General features: G+C 41.8%; 1 protein-coding gene across 2 annotated transcripts in view; it reads left to right on the forward strand.

The window, feature by feature from the left end:
• Nucleotides 1-15,630, forward strand: part of CCDC178 (coiled-coil domain containing 178) — a 604,881-nt gene that overhangs the window by 565,826 nt on the left and 23,425 nt on the right. The window contains exon 22 of one of the 2 annotated variants that reach the window (XM_051851309.2): nucleotides 5,916-6,035. In XM_051851309.2, coding sequence (XP_051707269.2) covers nucleotides 5,916-6,035 — 120 coding nt within the window. Of the gene's footprint in view, nucleotides 1-5,915; nucleotides 6,150-15,630 lie in introns of those variants that run through there. The other variant, XM_070050338.1, reaches the window with a different exon arrangement.

Below are 15,630 nucleotides of genomic sequence, written 5' to 3' on the forward strand. Positions count from 1 at the left end.
TGCACATTAACTGGAGGCTGGAATCAGGAATGGAGATGGGACTTGAGCCCAGGCACCCTGATATGGGATGTGGGCCAAATACCACCCACATTTCTTGTATTTGCATTCATTTAAAATATTATATTAATATTATATGCATTTAACCAAGAAAAGACACTTAATATGTATTTTTTAAGTTTCAAAAAAGTGTGGATAATTTAATCTAAACGTCCCCATCTCAAATTAAAATTTTACCATTAGTGATAAAATAAATTGTAATCAAGGGCTTACTTTGCAGATATAGTTTATATCTAAATTTTAAACTTTATAAAACCAAGCCACAGAAAAAATCACAAAGTATTTCACTGGCCATGACACCACCAATTGGTGATGAGAGATTTGCTTGTGCTTTTGACATTTCTGTGTAAAACAACAGCTGCTTCACTCACTTGGAGGCAGCCTTTTCCCCCTCACTGGGGATTCTTATCCCCAGTGGAGGTGGGTGGGCATCCTGCTAGCAATGTTGCCTACAAACAAAGATGCTTGGATACCCCATAGCTGACAGCTAAAATGAACTCATTGTGTGAGGAATGTGTTTTCCAGTGGAAGACAGCCAAACCTGCCTTCCTTTGGGGAATAGAGTATGAACGATACTATGGCCCTGTTTTCATCCTTGTGAGTCTAACACCCCCAATCACATGGGGTCAACCATGTACATGTAAAAACCCAAGGGTAAAGCATTAAATACCTCCTAAGCAACAGAAGAAAAATCCTAGGTTAAAAACGAGAAGATAACTTAAAACATTGTATGAGTGTATCTTATCCTCCTTTTCTTTCCTAGCATAACTATTAATATCATTATTCTCTTACCTGCCCTACCTTCTTACATTTCTTTCAAAGTCACCAAAACTTGCAAAATGTTTGTTTCCTTTTACTCTGTTCTCCCTATTATATTACCCTGTATCTTCCAAAAAAAAAAAAAAAAAAGATTTGAAAGAAAGTTAGAGAGAGTAAGAGAGCGAGAGAAAGAGCGGTCTTACATCCTCTGGTTCAATCACCAAATGGCTGCAACAGCCAGAGCAGAACCAATCCAATACCAGAAGCCTCTTCTAGGTCTCCCACATGGGTGCAGGGGCCAAAGGACTTGGGTCATCTTTCACCGGTTTCCTAGGCCACAGCAGAGCTGGATCAGAGGTGGAGCAGCTGGGACTTGAACCAGTGCCCATAAGGGATTCCAGCACCGTAGGCAGCGGCTTTTCCCACTATGCCACAATGCCAGCCCCTACCCTATATATCTTAAATCATACACTTCATGAACCTTCTCATTCCTTGTACTTTTAAAATTGAACTCCAGGAGATAAGCTTTTGAACATAAAATTTAAAAATTGAACCCTTGAAAAACTGCTTGTCCTCCTGATGCAGTCCACCCTCATTATTTTGACCTTGGTCCTGCTGACTATTGCTGGTCACCAGAAGCATCTCAAGAGTGGAACCACCTTACTCATCAATTCAATGCCTTCCATTCATAGCTTTGATATAAATTAAAGGCTTCCATTTGCTATAATACAATCTAAAACACATTAAATATCATTAAAATGGAACCACTGATAGTAAAAGGATAAAACATGTAACAATGATCAATACAACTATAATCATGCCCAAGGAGAACTCTTTTTATCACTTCTCACAGAATATCTGAACTAATCCATTTTCTAGAACTCTGGATTATATTCCAAAGAGGAAATGAAACTGACCCTGGATTTCTTGGCAAACTTGCAAACAGAAGTTGACAAGAGGCCAACGTCTATCCCAGACAAGCTTTACTGAGGGCTTTTGTTCAAACGCATGGGATCCAGCATGGCAGAAAGCGATGTCACTGACTGGCTTTCCGACAAGAGCCGAGCGGGGATGTGTATTACATTGGGGAGGTATGGTCATGCGCCCTCGGTCTCTGGCTCATCCCTCCTCAGCACCCAGCACTTCGGTTTGCACTCTGTTCACATAATTGCTTCTTTCACATGCAGCACACCTAAAATCCCAGCGTTGCTTACTGCCATCTCCCCAGGAAGACCAGATATCCATGCTACCAGGCTGTTTTGGGCATGGCACAGGTTGGGAAGTCCCTAAAGCAGCAGTAGGGGGTCACTGAGCATTAGGTCTGGGAACTCCTTTCCCCAATTGGTTTGGAGCTGGAGATGGATATAGGTCAGGTCGGGAGGGACATGATTCAGTGAATCCTGTTTTTATCCTGTCTCAGAAGCTCTGTATTATATTGTCTATCAGTAGTCTGTTTACCCTATAAGCTCATAATCCCTAAAGTTGTGCCAACTTCTACTCCAAATATTTTAACTTTAGTCCAGTTCCTCTTTTGGTGTTTCTACTTGGATGTTTCACAGGCACCTCAGAAACCAATTCCCAAAAGTGAACATACCATGTCCTCTCCCCAAACTATTCATCTTCAAGTGCTTCCACTTAAATAATTGGCCCCACATCTATTCCTTGACACCCCATATTTGTTGATTGTTCTTTACTTCTAGTTTATCATTTTCCTTCTTCCCATTTCCCTCATCATCCATACCAATGTGGGCCATTCTTCACCTCGGCAGTCTCTACTCTGAACCTTTCCTTCATCCAACATGTTCTCAGGTAAAGATCGCTAAAGAAATCTTCCAAAAACTCTAATTTCAATGTCATTTTCCGTCTTAAAATTTCCCCATAAATTCCAGTTCCTTTTAGGATAAAGTGTCAAATTTATCACAATTCTTTAAAAAAAAAAATGAAGAGGTAGATTTAAGAGTAGGACAGCTCTCTGATTGGAAAGAGGAGCTAGCAAACTTCTCTTGGACCTGCACTTGCCTGAGATACATGTTCTATGTGGCCTCATCGATTAACACAACCTTAGCACAGTCTTCGAACCCTTGAGGACAATGAGGCCACTCAACTTTCTCTCCCTGTCACAGGGCACACTTGCCCTCACTAGTTCTGTGGATTGGGAAGCTCCTTGCCTTGACCTATCCTTGCCTTATTCAAATACATCTGATTCACATATACACAGCTGTTGTTTTCTCTGTATCACCTTCTGAGTACACTTTTCCTAATGGCCCTTGTCTTCTGCACCCCCATCATCCTTCTAGTTTCTGCTTAGTCACTTCAGTGATGTCTGCTCTCCAGGTCAGAGCCACCTCTTGAATGTTATCAAAGCACCTGAATCTTTCAACTCCAGCACTCACAATTACAGTAGCATGACCCTTAAATACTTCATTTGAAGTCCATCTCCATCTATACCCAAGAGTGAGGAACAGCTCAGTCTCATCCATCCCTGAGTCCTCAGCACTGAATGTGGAGTTAGGCACAGAGCAGGGACTCAAGACAGATTTCTTGAATATTAAAACAATTTAGATCATGCTTTTAAGAAATTATTTTCCTTATTTGAAAGGCAGCATGACAAGAAAGATCTCTATCCACCATCTCCCAGCCAGGCCAAAGCCAGGAACCTGTAACTCAATCCAGGTCTCCCAGAGGACAGCAGGGTTCCAAATACTGGGACCATCTTTTGCTGCTTTCCCAGGCCCATTAGCTGGGAGCTGGATCAGAAGTGGAGTGATGGGAACTCAAACCATTGTTCATATGGAAAGCTGACGTCGGCAGCTTAACCTATTGTGCCACAATGCCAGCACCTATTTAGATCCCTCTTTTCAAACTCCCTGTGAGATCTCAAAAAGACCAACAATTTTAATTCTATGTGAATCTTTTTTTTTTTTTTTTGACAGGCAGAGTGGACAGTGAGAGAGAGAGAGAGAAACAGAAAGGTCTTCCTGTGCCCTTGGTTCATACTCCAATGGCCACTGCGGCCGGCGCACTGCGGTCAGCACACCGCGCTGACCCGAACTTATCCTGGTCTCCCATGTGGATTCAGGGGCCCAAGCACTTGGGCCATCCTCCACTGCACTCCCTGGCCATAGCAGAGAGCTGGCCTGGAAGAGGGGCAACCAGGACAGAATCCGGTGCCCCGACCGGGACTAGAACCCGATGTGCCGGCGCCGCAAGGCAGAGAATTAGCCTAGTGAGCCGCGGCGCCGGCGTGAATATTCTTTTTTTCAAAGATTTGTTTATTTGAAAGAGTTACAGAGAGAGAAGGAGAGCCAGAGAGGGCAGGGGTTAGGGGTCTTCCATCTGCTGGTTCACTCCCCAATTGACTGCAACAGCCAGAGGTGCACCTATCCAAAGCCAGCAGCTTCTTTCAGGTCTCCCATGGGGGTGCAGGGCCCCAAGGCCTTGGACCATCTTCTACTGCTTTCCCAGGCCATAGCAGAGAGTTGGATTGGAAGTAGAGCAGCCAGGACTCGAACCAGCACCCATATAGGGTGTTGGCACTGCAGGCGGCGGTTTTACTGGCTAGGCCACAGTGTCAGCCTTGTATATATTCTTAATGATCAGCTTTTGCTTCTTATGTCTAATTTGTTGATTGTCAATTAGGTAAATAAAAAGGGGGAAGAGGGAGGACTTATCCCACAGCTCTAATACCATCCAACTTTGGAATGAAGAAAGTATGTTTTTAAGTTGTTTCTTCCCTGTGGAGGACAGGAGACCTGTAAACATGCTTCTTAGGGAATCAACAAAAATCTGGGTTTGTTCAGTTATAGATTTTTTTTTTGACAGGTAGAGTTATAGACAGTGAGAGAGAGAAAGAGAAAGGTCTTCCTTTTTCCATTGGTTCACCCTCAAATGTCCACTACAGCCAGCGCTGTGCTGATCCAAAGCCAGGAGCCAGGTGCTTCCTCCTGGTCTCCTGTGCAGGTGCAGGGCCCAAGCACTTGGGCCATCTCCACTGCCCTCCTGGGCCACAGCAGAGAGCTGGACTGGAAGAGGGGCAGCCGGGACTTGAACCTGGCGCCCATATGGGTTGCCGGCGCTGCAGAAGGAGGATTAACCAAGTGAGCCACGGTGCTGGCCCAGTTGTAGATGTTTTCTAACCTTTTCCTAGAAGCTTGATTTTACGTAAATTTTTTTGTAATTATTCATTTGCTAAACATTATTATATACACATTATATGTCAGGACCTCAACTATGCACTTTGAATAGAAAATATTTATTGAAGAGCTGATAACCTAGCAGGATAAACCAACAAATAAGTACACTTATAGGCATACTTACAAGGTGGTGAAGAGATCTAAAATAAGTATGGATTACTGAAAATAACTGGAAAATTAAGGGGCACCAGGAAGAACAGCCTGTTCTTAGGATGATTGCACGATTCCAAACAAACCATGACTTCCTGAAATTATTCAAGATGAATAACAGCACTAGCAAAGGCAAGGGGTCCATTCATGCAGTCACTATTGCCCTGTGGGGTTCAGACACCCTACTAAACAGAGCTGCCTTTTTTATAAATCACCACATAGAGGGCTGGCATAGTAGCTTACGCCTCTGTCTGCAGTGCAGGTATCCCATATGGGTAGTGGTTCGTGTCCTGCCTGTTCCAATTCCGATCCAGCTCCCTGTTGATGGCCTGGGAAAGCAAAGGAAGATGACCCAAATGCTTGGGCCCTGCACCCATGTGGGAAATCTACCACCCAGCTCCAGCCATTGTGGCCACTGGGGGGGTGAACCAGCAGGTGAAAGACCTCTGTCTCTCCTTCTCTAACTCTGCCTCTTAAATAAGTAATATTTAATAAAAATCACCAGGATAGAAAGGCTCTCCTGAAGTATAAAGTTACTTTCACTTGGTCCTCAAACTCACGGAGCTTCAAGGGAATTTGGATTCTCAGACTTCAGTTTCTTTCTGGACAACTATCAGTATGTGCAACTCCCCAGCAGTCAAGAAATATGGGCGGCCTCCTCCTGTGGAGATGCACTTTAATGATCCATCAGTGACTGTACTATAACTCATTCATAAAATCCCAAAACATTAAAAGCTCCATCTTCATTACCACCAGATGTCTTACAGGCACCTAAGTCAACACTTCAGAATGACTCCCTGCAAGTTTGCGAGACCAAGTGTATGTTCAAGGACATTCAGAGGAACACATTTGCTTCAAGGAGTCTGCCGTAAGCTGGTAAGCATCACCATAAATATGCTGTTATACATTAGGCCTCTGCTTCTCCCATTCTGCCTCTTCCATCCTGGAGGTAAACATGCTTCCAAAGGACTTTAAAAAGATGAATAAATTCCTTCCAAAGATGATAAAGTCCAAGAACATCAAAGTTCCTATTTCTCTAATAGAACAATGTAAACAGAGTGATAGATGAGAGAAAAGGAGATGGAGAGGGAGAGATGTGTAGATGCCACAACAGCCAGAATTAATCCCACGCCTATTGGTCTCAGAAACCTGGGCTTTGCTCCCATGTGTCACAGGGTCCCAGTAGAACAAGTCCCAGCCACACAGAAAGTTCTGGCAAAAATGCTGCTGAGAAAGCAAAATGCGGGAAAAAGTGTTTTGAGCTAGCAAGCTCGCCACAGCACGAGCTGCAACACACTCAGCACTAACCATGCACCAGAGTCCTGGGCCTGAACGCACACCCCAATTCCAACGGGGCTCTAATGACACAGGTGCCAACGCCTCCCCTCCTGAGGTCATCAATGGGCTCCACGTCTCGAACCATGGTATGTTATACCTTTAAAGCCTGCATTTGCACACAGTTTATTTTTTCGTCAGCCGTAATCAGTTTTTGAATTCTGTCGTGTTTTATTTTTTTTTTATCTGAGTATGGTTCTCGTGGTGTAGTAAATGACATTAGGCTTTTGTAAATTCTTGCAGAATATAACAGATCATTGGTTTTATAACACAGTCGCTGCTTTTGCATTCTGATGAGATTATTAGTAGCAGCCTAGAATACAACATCCCTGCATACTGTTAGTTAAAAAAAAATAAAAGTTTACTAAATGGTCTCTTGTCAACTGTATCTGAAAATCATTATAGTTTCTGTTTCCTCTATGTGAAGGGGCTCTTCAGCAGGCTGGTGGGTTATGTCAACATGAGGTTACAAAATTATTATCCCAGCTCTGTTTGTTTCAGTGGGCTTATGCCATGCATTAGCACGCTTATGGTAAACCTCAGGGGCTTAGGTATTTGTACATCAGGTGTGGAACAATCCCCGTGTTCAAACAGAGACTGCTCAAAGCCCGTCTGCCTAGTGGTAGCTTTCCTTAGTAGCAGATTCTAAGAGGGGAAATGCACTTGGGCTCTTCTGATTTCCCATGGCTTCCTCGCATAGATTAGCCCTTTGGGGTGTTCTGTGGCCTCCTGTAGAGATTTAAAATCCACTCTATTAATAAAATTAAGTGTTTCCTCCCTGTTGGGCCAATAGTCTATAATGTAATTTAGCTACATGTGATGTTTAACGGGCAAACGGTCCTCCACACGCCACAGCCCAGCAGCGAAGGAGCAGTGCAGGGTGTACAAGCGGAAGTGCCTGGCACAAACCAGGAAGCATAACATTTCCTTCTTTCCCCCCAGGACTGAGACGATGACATTTGAGAGTTGCTCCTGCATGGGCACCTTACGTTTTTCTCCACACTGCTTCTCACATGCATACCTGCTCCCTGCGTTAAGGCCATGACATGCAGGGCTCCAAATTGATACACTGCCTAATAAAAAGCTATCCTATGAGCCATAATGGTTCTCCCAAAGTCACGGCATTCAACACAGTCAAGTGCATAAAATCCTAAATGTGTAAAATGCATATTAAAATGAGAGATCTGCCTTGCTTCAATAATCCTGGCCTATCAGACACGCAAAATGGTGTTTAGAAACCTGCTTGCATCTAGTTTGCATTTTACCTGGAAATGGAAGTAATGAGAATGATGAATTTTATAAAACCTTGAATATCCTGTTTTGAAATTTCCCTCAAACACCAAAATGGAATCTGTATCTCTCTGGTTTTTGTTTTCTTTTACCCCAGTGTCAGGACATCTTTGTTGTATTGACATTGTTTAAAGTTGCAATTTACCATTAATGTTGTCTGAAAGTTTAAGTGATTCTTCATTTCTTATTTATTAATATATTAGGTTCTCAGGGTCACAGTAAATGCAAGATAAATACTATAACACAATTCTTAATTCTCATGATAATATATTAACACAAACAGAACAGATTCAATGTAGTTCAGATACAATTCTAATAATACTTTCCGTCTTCCCTCTATCCTTTTTAGTTTGTGAGATAAATATTTTTAAAAAGGCTATTTATTTGAAAGAGAGAGAGAGAGAGGGAGAGAGAGAGAGAGAGACTCTCTTCCATCTGTTAGTTTACTCCCCTGATAGCCACATGGCCAGGCTGGGCCAGGCCAAAGCCAGGAGCTTCTTGCAGGCCTCACATGTAGATAGCAGGAATCCAAGCACTTGGGCCATCTTCTGCTGCTTTTCCCATAACATTAGCAGGGAGTCTGATCAGAAATGGAGCAAATGAGACATGAATTGGCACCTATTTGGGATACCAGCTTTGCAGGCAATGGCTTTATCTGCTATACTCAGCTGTTCCTCTTCCTATCCAGCTCCCTGCTAATGCACCTGAGGAAGCAGTGGAGGATGGCCCAAGTGCTTGACCCCTCCACCCATGTGGGAGGTCCAGAAGACGCTCCTGGCTTCTGTCTGACCCAGCCCCATCTGTTGTAGCCATGTGAGGAATGAACCAGAAGACAGAAGATCTGTCTCTTCTACTCTCCCTTTAACTCTGCCTTACAAATAAATGGAAAATATACCTTACAAACACACACACACACACACACACACACCCTCTGCCTCCAGCAGAACTGCAGGAACTGCTAAGGATTTGAGATGAGAATACAATACAAGGACCTTAAAGGTAGTTGCAACATAACATCAAGAAAAAAAAATCAATAGCAATAATACCTGAACAATATTAAATGTTCTATAAGTTCAGAGGATGTATTTTTTCTGGAAATCAGTGAAATCACAAATGTTAATGTATAAATTTTCACTGTTTGACAGAGGCCAAGACCTGTTACCTAGAATTAGGTTTCTTTGCAAATTGACACAAGATAATGGAATTCAAGTTCTAAATGTAAGTGGTTAAGGATTTAAAGCCCTTCTCCTGTGCTTGCTGTGTGAATCTGAGCACAATAATTAACCTCTTCATGTTTTTCTGCTGTAAAAATGGAGAAAACTCATATGTACCTCCTAGGTGGACTGAGTTTTAAGTGAACTGGTTCCTGAAGCCCTCAAATGCAGTGCCTGGCATGTAACAAGTGCTCATGAAAAACTGTCATCACTATTTTCTTAGAGACTGTGAGCTTAGCTACTTTTCACCTGTGTGACTCCATGAGCTGGGTTCTGACCAGGGCAACAGCCTTCCTTTCTGAAAGGCGAGCTTCCCTTCCCCAGTTTGAGCAGTGTGTGGTCACAGGACTCCTATCACGTTTTAAGCCATGTGGCTTCATCCTATCTATTTAGAGCTGGAAATAAGTTTCTGAGGCCCTCTAACTGTCCCTATTTGTAAAATTAAATTGTAGACTATGAGGTTGGTGAATTAATTTGATTAAAAGTTCACATGTTGGTTTACATGGCAAAGTAGAAGCATGTTCCACTTATCGAATGGGATGTGACCTCAGCCACATCATGTAACTGCTTTGGAGATCTGTGCCCTGTTTTACCCTGGAGCTGTGGTTCTCTTATTTTTTCTATGTGAATGAGTACATTGTGCTGATTTCCTAGGCGCCAATCACTACATACTTGACTGGTCTCTGGCAAACTGCCAGGCTTATGAAGCCAAGGCTTCTAATCTCTACATTAACCTAGACTCCCTGCACCAGTCCTTTCCTGGGATTCTCCCCCAAGTGGATCTGATACCCTGCAATGCCAATGCAAGCCTTCCTGTCTCTATTTCCAGTTACAATATGCTTCTTTTAACATTACACACACTTCTCACCAACACTCCTTAGAAATATTCATTCAACAAATGTTTCACATATCTTCCATGTGCCAGGCACTGTGCTAAGTATCAAGGATATAAATTAAATAAGGCAGGTCTTGGCCTTGAGTACACTGAGTTTATCATAAATCATAGAGGAAAAGACAGCAAACAAACAAGGAACAGACAACCAAAATACATCCAGGCTCTGATTAGATCTTTAAGGGAAAAAACAGGGTGCTGTGCCAGAAAGTCAGAGGGGAGCTGACCCCGGTGGGGTGGACCCAGAAGGCCTCTGACGAGTAGGTGTTCAAGCGAAAAAAGCTCAAAGAATGAGATGAAGCCAAGAAGTGAAAACCATTCAGGCAGGAGACAGCAAGTGCAAAATCCTGTAGGAGGAAAAGAGCTGAAAAGCTTGCCAGAATTCACCCCACCACCACAAAAAAATAAATCAGTGCCTGGTGAGGCTGCATGAAGTTGGGAGAGATTTCGGGCTCTACAGGCTTGGGGAGTTGCGGGTGAGGGGTTTCAACTGTGTTCTAAACACAACAGAAAGCAGGATTTGCCCTGAAAGCATCAAACCAAATGGAAAACTCTCAAAGTAACCACTACCACTACCAGGTGATCCATTTGGTACATAGCATTTCTGGTGTACCAGTTAAATGGGCTTTTTAAGATTTATTTGAGGGGAGAGGAGGGGCAGAGAGGGGCAGAGAAGGGGAGGAGACTTCCACCCACTGGTTCACTGTAAATGGCTGCAATGGCCAGAGCTATGCCAATCCAAAGCCAGAAGCCAAGAGCTTCTTCCTGGTCTCCCATGCAGGTGCAGGGGCCCAAGCACTTGGGCCACCTTCCACTGCCTTCCCAGGCCATAAGCAGAGAGCTGGATCGGAAGTGGAATAGCCGAATCTCAAACTGGCACCCATGTGGGATGCTGGCACTGCAGACTGCGGCTTTACCCACTTACCATAGCACTCGCCCTTAAATGGGATTTTTATGCACTAGGATTGCTCCTCACACACAAGCTTCACGGCATTAAATTCTTAGCACAGAGCTAAGAATAATTAAAGTCTAACAGGAAGCTTTTGCAATGGCCTGAAGGCATAGTGGTGCCAAATCTATGAATCAATGATTTAAAATCTGAAAAATGAGAGCGTACCACAGAACACAGCCCCTGGAGAGATGTACCATAGTAAATGTCTACCATATGCACTGGCAAACACAGTCACATGGTCTTATCACAATCCAGAAATGTCATGTCAAAAAGGACATTTCTCCTAGAGCATAGATCAAATGGTGCTTCATGGAGAGAAAATCCTTAGGGGAAGGAGGCAACAGAAGGAAAATTCCACAATCACAACCTTGATTCTTATAATAGAAGAACATCCCAACATGCAAATGTTAGCAAAGAAAGCTGTATAAAATATTACAAACTCATTCCTGTCAAATGAATATAAGATGCTAATTGTTGATGTATGTAGTCCCAGAGATGCTTGACATGCAAAGAGTGAGTGAAGTACAACAAAGCATTTGTGTGGACCATCTGGAAAGGCATACCACTCTTCTGCGTGTGATGAGAAAGGACAATTAAACTTTGGAAAACAAGGACTACATATGCATGACTCTGAGTGTTTGCATCTTTTACACAGATCCAGATCCTGGTAAGGGACCTCTCTATGCACCTGAAGACTATGGTGACTGATGGAAGGGAACATCACTGACCCCTGCACAGGAAAGTTCAGTCCCTCTGCAATCTTGACATCTCTACAGCTTTCCTAAGCTTGTAGATTGTGTTCCACATGGACTTCACATGTAAAACTCAAAAGTTTGCCACAGGCTTACTCCCAGAAGCAGGTGCTTGATCTCACATGATGACAAGCATATATATTTAGATTTCTATGGCAGAGATGTTTTCTGAATGCATATGTAACAAATATTTTCCACAAACATACAAAATAGAAACACTTGTTTTTGCTCCATAGCTGCATGAGACAAGATTTTTAAGAGTATAAAATCTGAAATACATTTTATTCATTTCATCTTGTAGGCTGAATTTTCAATAATTAAACTTGAGGGTCATGCATCCTTGAGATAAAGGTGTTACTAAATTATGTGCAAACAAATATCTCAGCCTTTAAGAAATACTAGTCCATTTTTAAGCATTATTATTTGGCACAGAGTTAGCCCAATGCTTCAGCCATAAAGTTTGGTTATCCAGTTTTTAATTGATTTCCAGTGACTTGGTTTCCAGTGAGGAAGCCACAGGTAGCATCAATTGTTGGAAAGACACAAGGAGGGAAAGAGCAATTCAAGACTACAGAATTCCCCAAATTAGGTCATCTGGATACTCAGCCCTCTGTTTTAAACCCACATTTTCTTTGAACTCTCATCATTTATGTTCTTGTCTTGAAGAAAACTTTCAATATTTATTTAGCCCACAGCTGGTTAAAAAATCAAATAGACCCAAAGTACAAATCTAGACACCTGAGAGATTGCATCTTTACTATCAATCTACCTCTTCTTAAATACATTTTGTTTGTTTGCCTTTCTGAGTGTAAGCCCCTAGGCAAGAACTGTGCCTTTTTAATGTCTTCCACAGCACCAGGCATATTGTAAAAGCTGATGCAATGATAAACAATAATGTTATTCAAAAGGAATGCTAACTTAAATTGCATGAATTTAACCCTAATAGTAGAGCCACTTTGAGTTGGGAAAAGGTACCAGATAAGTTTATATAATCCAAATCTGTTTCCAAAACCAAAGTCATTAATTGCTATATTTGTACATTTCAAAACAGTGATGCTGAAGGTAGTGATTAATTTGCATATATATCACATATATATGTGATATATATGCAAAAAAATCAGTTTTTCAAATGTGTAAACATGTACTAGATATCAATATTTATTAATAAAATAGACAAGAAATATTTCCTATTTTTCAGGCCTCATAATGTATAGTTAGATCAGGAAAGAGTTAAAAAGAGAAAGCAAAGAAGATTTTAAAATACATTTGTGAAAATCCTTGCCCTGTAGATCATAATGAAATGTACTCATTTGAAATGGATGGTCTATTCCTAAGCACATACCTACACGGGTCAGCTCTTTGGAGGGAAAATGCAAGACTGACTAACACTCAAGGCACAGGGACTGACTAGAGAGTGTGCTCTGAAAGCTTCCCTAACTCACTGGCCACAGCTACTGCAGGGTTTATGAGTAGTGAAGTTCCTACCAGTGTACAGCTTCCTAAAGAATCCATCCCAGCTAACTAAAGGACTTAAATTTTCAAAAGATAATTATTACAAATATCAGAGTCTCTAGCCTAAAAGAACTATCTTCTACTCATACATTTACTGAGTTAGTGATTGCATTAGTTAATGCCTTTCCCCAGAGCAGCAATCTAGAAGAATTAGATAGAAAGAGACACAGGTTTTGATGGGATTATTAGGGAAGGGATCTGGCAGCCTCAAAATGAGGAGCAAGTACATTGTGGGGAAGATACGGAGAAGAAAGGAGTTGCTTTAAGAGTGGAACAGGAAGATCATTGGAAAACTTGCCTCCTTATATGAATTACTTAGTTCTGAACCTTAAAGGTTACATTGGAGAAAATAAGGCATAGCTTGATATTCTAAAACTAAATTTGTCTAAATTTTATATGTATTGATAATGAATTTCAATTTACCAGTCTGCTTTTCTAACTGAATCTTGATTACAATTGTTCCTGGTAATTTTTGTAATTTGAAAGAATCGAGAAAAAAAGTAAAACAAATATAAAAATTTTAATTTTATTTGAAAAGTAGAAAAAGAGGTCTCTTTTCTACTGGTTCATATCCCCAAATACCCACAATAGCCAGTGCTGGGCCAGGCCAAAGCCAAGAGTCTGGAACTCAATCCAAGTGTCCCATATGAATGCTATCACTTAACACATCACTGCTGCCTCCCAAGGTGCACATTAGCAGAAAACTTTAATCGGAAGTGGAACTGGGACTGGAAAACAACCACTCCTATATGGGATATGGGAATTATAAGTGATATCTTAATCATTGCACCCAATGCCAGCCCCCTCAAAAAAATTTAAAACTGTAAAGAAGCCAAAGGTATCCCGTGTCACCTGAGACCAATTCACAGCTCAAGGTTATCAATTGTTCTGTGCCCTGCCTCCAAACTTCATATTCTGAAGTCCTTATCCCCAATATGACAGCATTTAAAGATGGCAAATATGTTAAAGAGTCATGAGGCAGGGAAACTAAGTCAATATGACTGTCCTTAGAAGAGAACCCAGGCACACACAATAAAGGCCAAGTGAGGACATGACTAGAAGGCAGTTATCCACAGCTAGGAAGTGACTGCCATCAGAAATAAGTCATGCCACTACCTTGATCATGAACTTCCCACCTCCAGAAACTGAGAAATAAATGCCTGATGTTTAAGGCACCCAATCTGTAGTAATGGTAGCCCCAGCAATGAATACACTGAACTTTAGCGAGTACCAAATAGAAAACTGCTCTCCAAAGTGGAAGTAATGAGTATGCTGAAGGCAGAAAGAGGGGCGAACACAGAACAACCCAGAGCCACAGCAGTGATCTTCAGTGGGGTTAAGGGATGGACAGGGACAGTGATTCTACTTCTTATTTCCTTTCTCTGAGAAACAGACTCGATGCTGATTCACCCTAGGACCAGTATGAATAACTGAAAAAGTTCCTAAATGATTGAAATACAGAAGCACCTTTCTTGCTTTCTCTCCACTCTGGCATCAAATTGCTGGGTACTTCCTAGAAAATTCGAGTGCCTCAGCAGTGATTGTTCCAGCTATCAGCTAATTGTCAGAAGGCCAATAATGCCACAGCTGTGCAACAAAATAGTTATCGTCACCTTCTACTCCATTTATATTACCAAAGCAGAACCATCTCTTTTAAGAATCCTATGTATATGATCAATTTATAGAAAAAAATGAAGTCCTCAGTTGTTCCTTGGTCCCACTGGCCTCACATTTCTATTCTATGATTGAAAAAGGCTGCACAACTTCCTTCCTATCTGAGATTTCTGCTTTATAAGAAAGTAGGTTCCAAAACACGGGATGCCAGGGATGCCAATTCCCAACCCGTCTTCCAGATAGGTGTGGCCATACGACCACATTCTCACCAAGGCAACATAAGTGGCATGCGTTATTTCTTGGCCCACCTGAGAGACTCGTTTCTTTTCCTCCATTAACTGAAGTTAGAGGACTCTGAGGAGCTGACTAAAGGTGAATCCCATGATGACAAAAGCCTGGGTCTTTTGATGTCTGCATAGATGAGGAACAAATGAAACTCAGATGTAAATGATTGATATGGGTGAAAAATAACATTTCATTCTACCAAGACATTCATATTGTGGGGTTCTTTATTAGAATACTTACAAACTTTAACATCTCTAGGTTAGAAACAGCAGGAAATTTGTTATTTCTGCCAATGAATCAGGAGTTTCACCTTAGGGAATGATCACCTGAAGCTAAACATTTCATGCTTACCCTGAGCTTTCAGGAGCTCTAAGTCAATGCTTACACTAATCTAGCAAGTGACTAGGCTGAGTGGCTTAGTTTCTTGGTGTAACCAAAGCAGGGGTTATGGTGAGCCTTCACAGTTGTGTGATATCATTCTCTATAGAGCTGGGTGTACACCTAGAATTCACCCCATAAGGGTCCCTCTCCTTTATGTGGCTTGCCTGATGAAGCCCTCTTATAATTAAAATTTCTTTAAAATCAGAGAACTACGTGAGTGCTTACCTGATATTCCTTGATTACA

Source organism: Oryctolagus cuniculus, chromosome 10, assembly GCF_964237555.1.
Source record: "Oryctolagus cuniculus chromosome 10, mOryCun1.1, whole genome shotgun sequence".
NCBI classification, from domain to species: Eukaryota; Metazoa; Chordata; class Mammalia; order Lagomorpha; family Leporidae; genus Oryctolagus; species Oryctolagus cuniculus.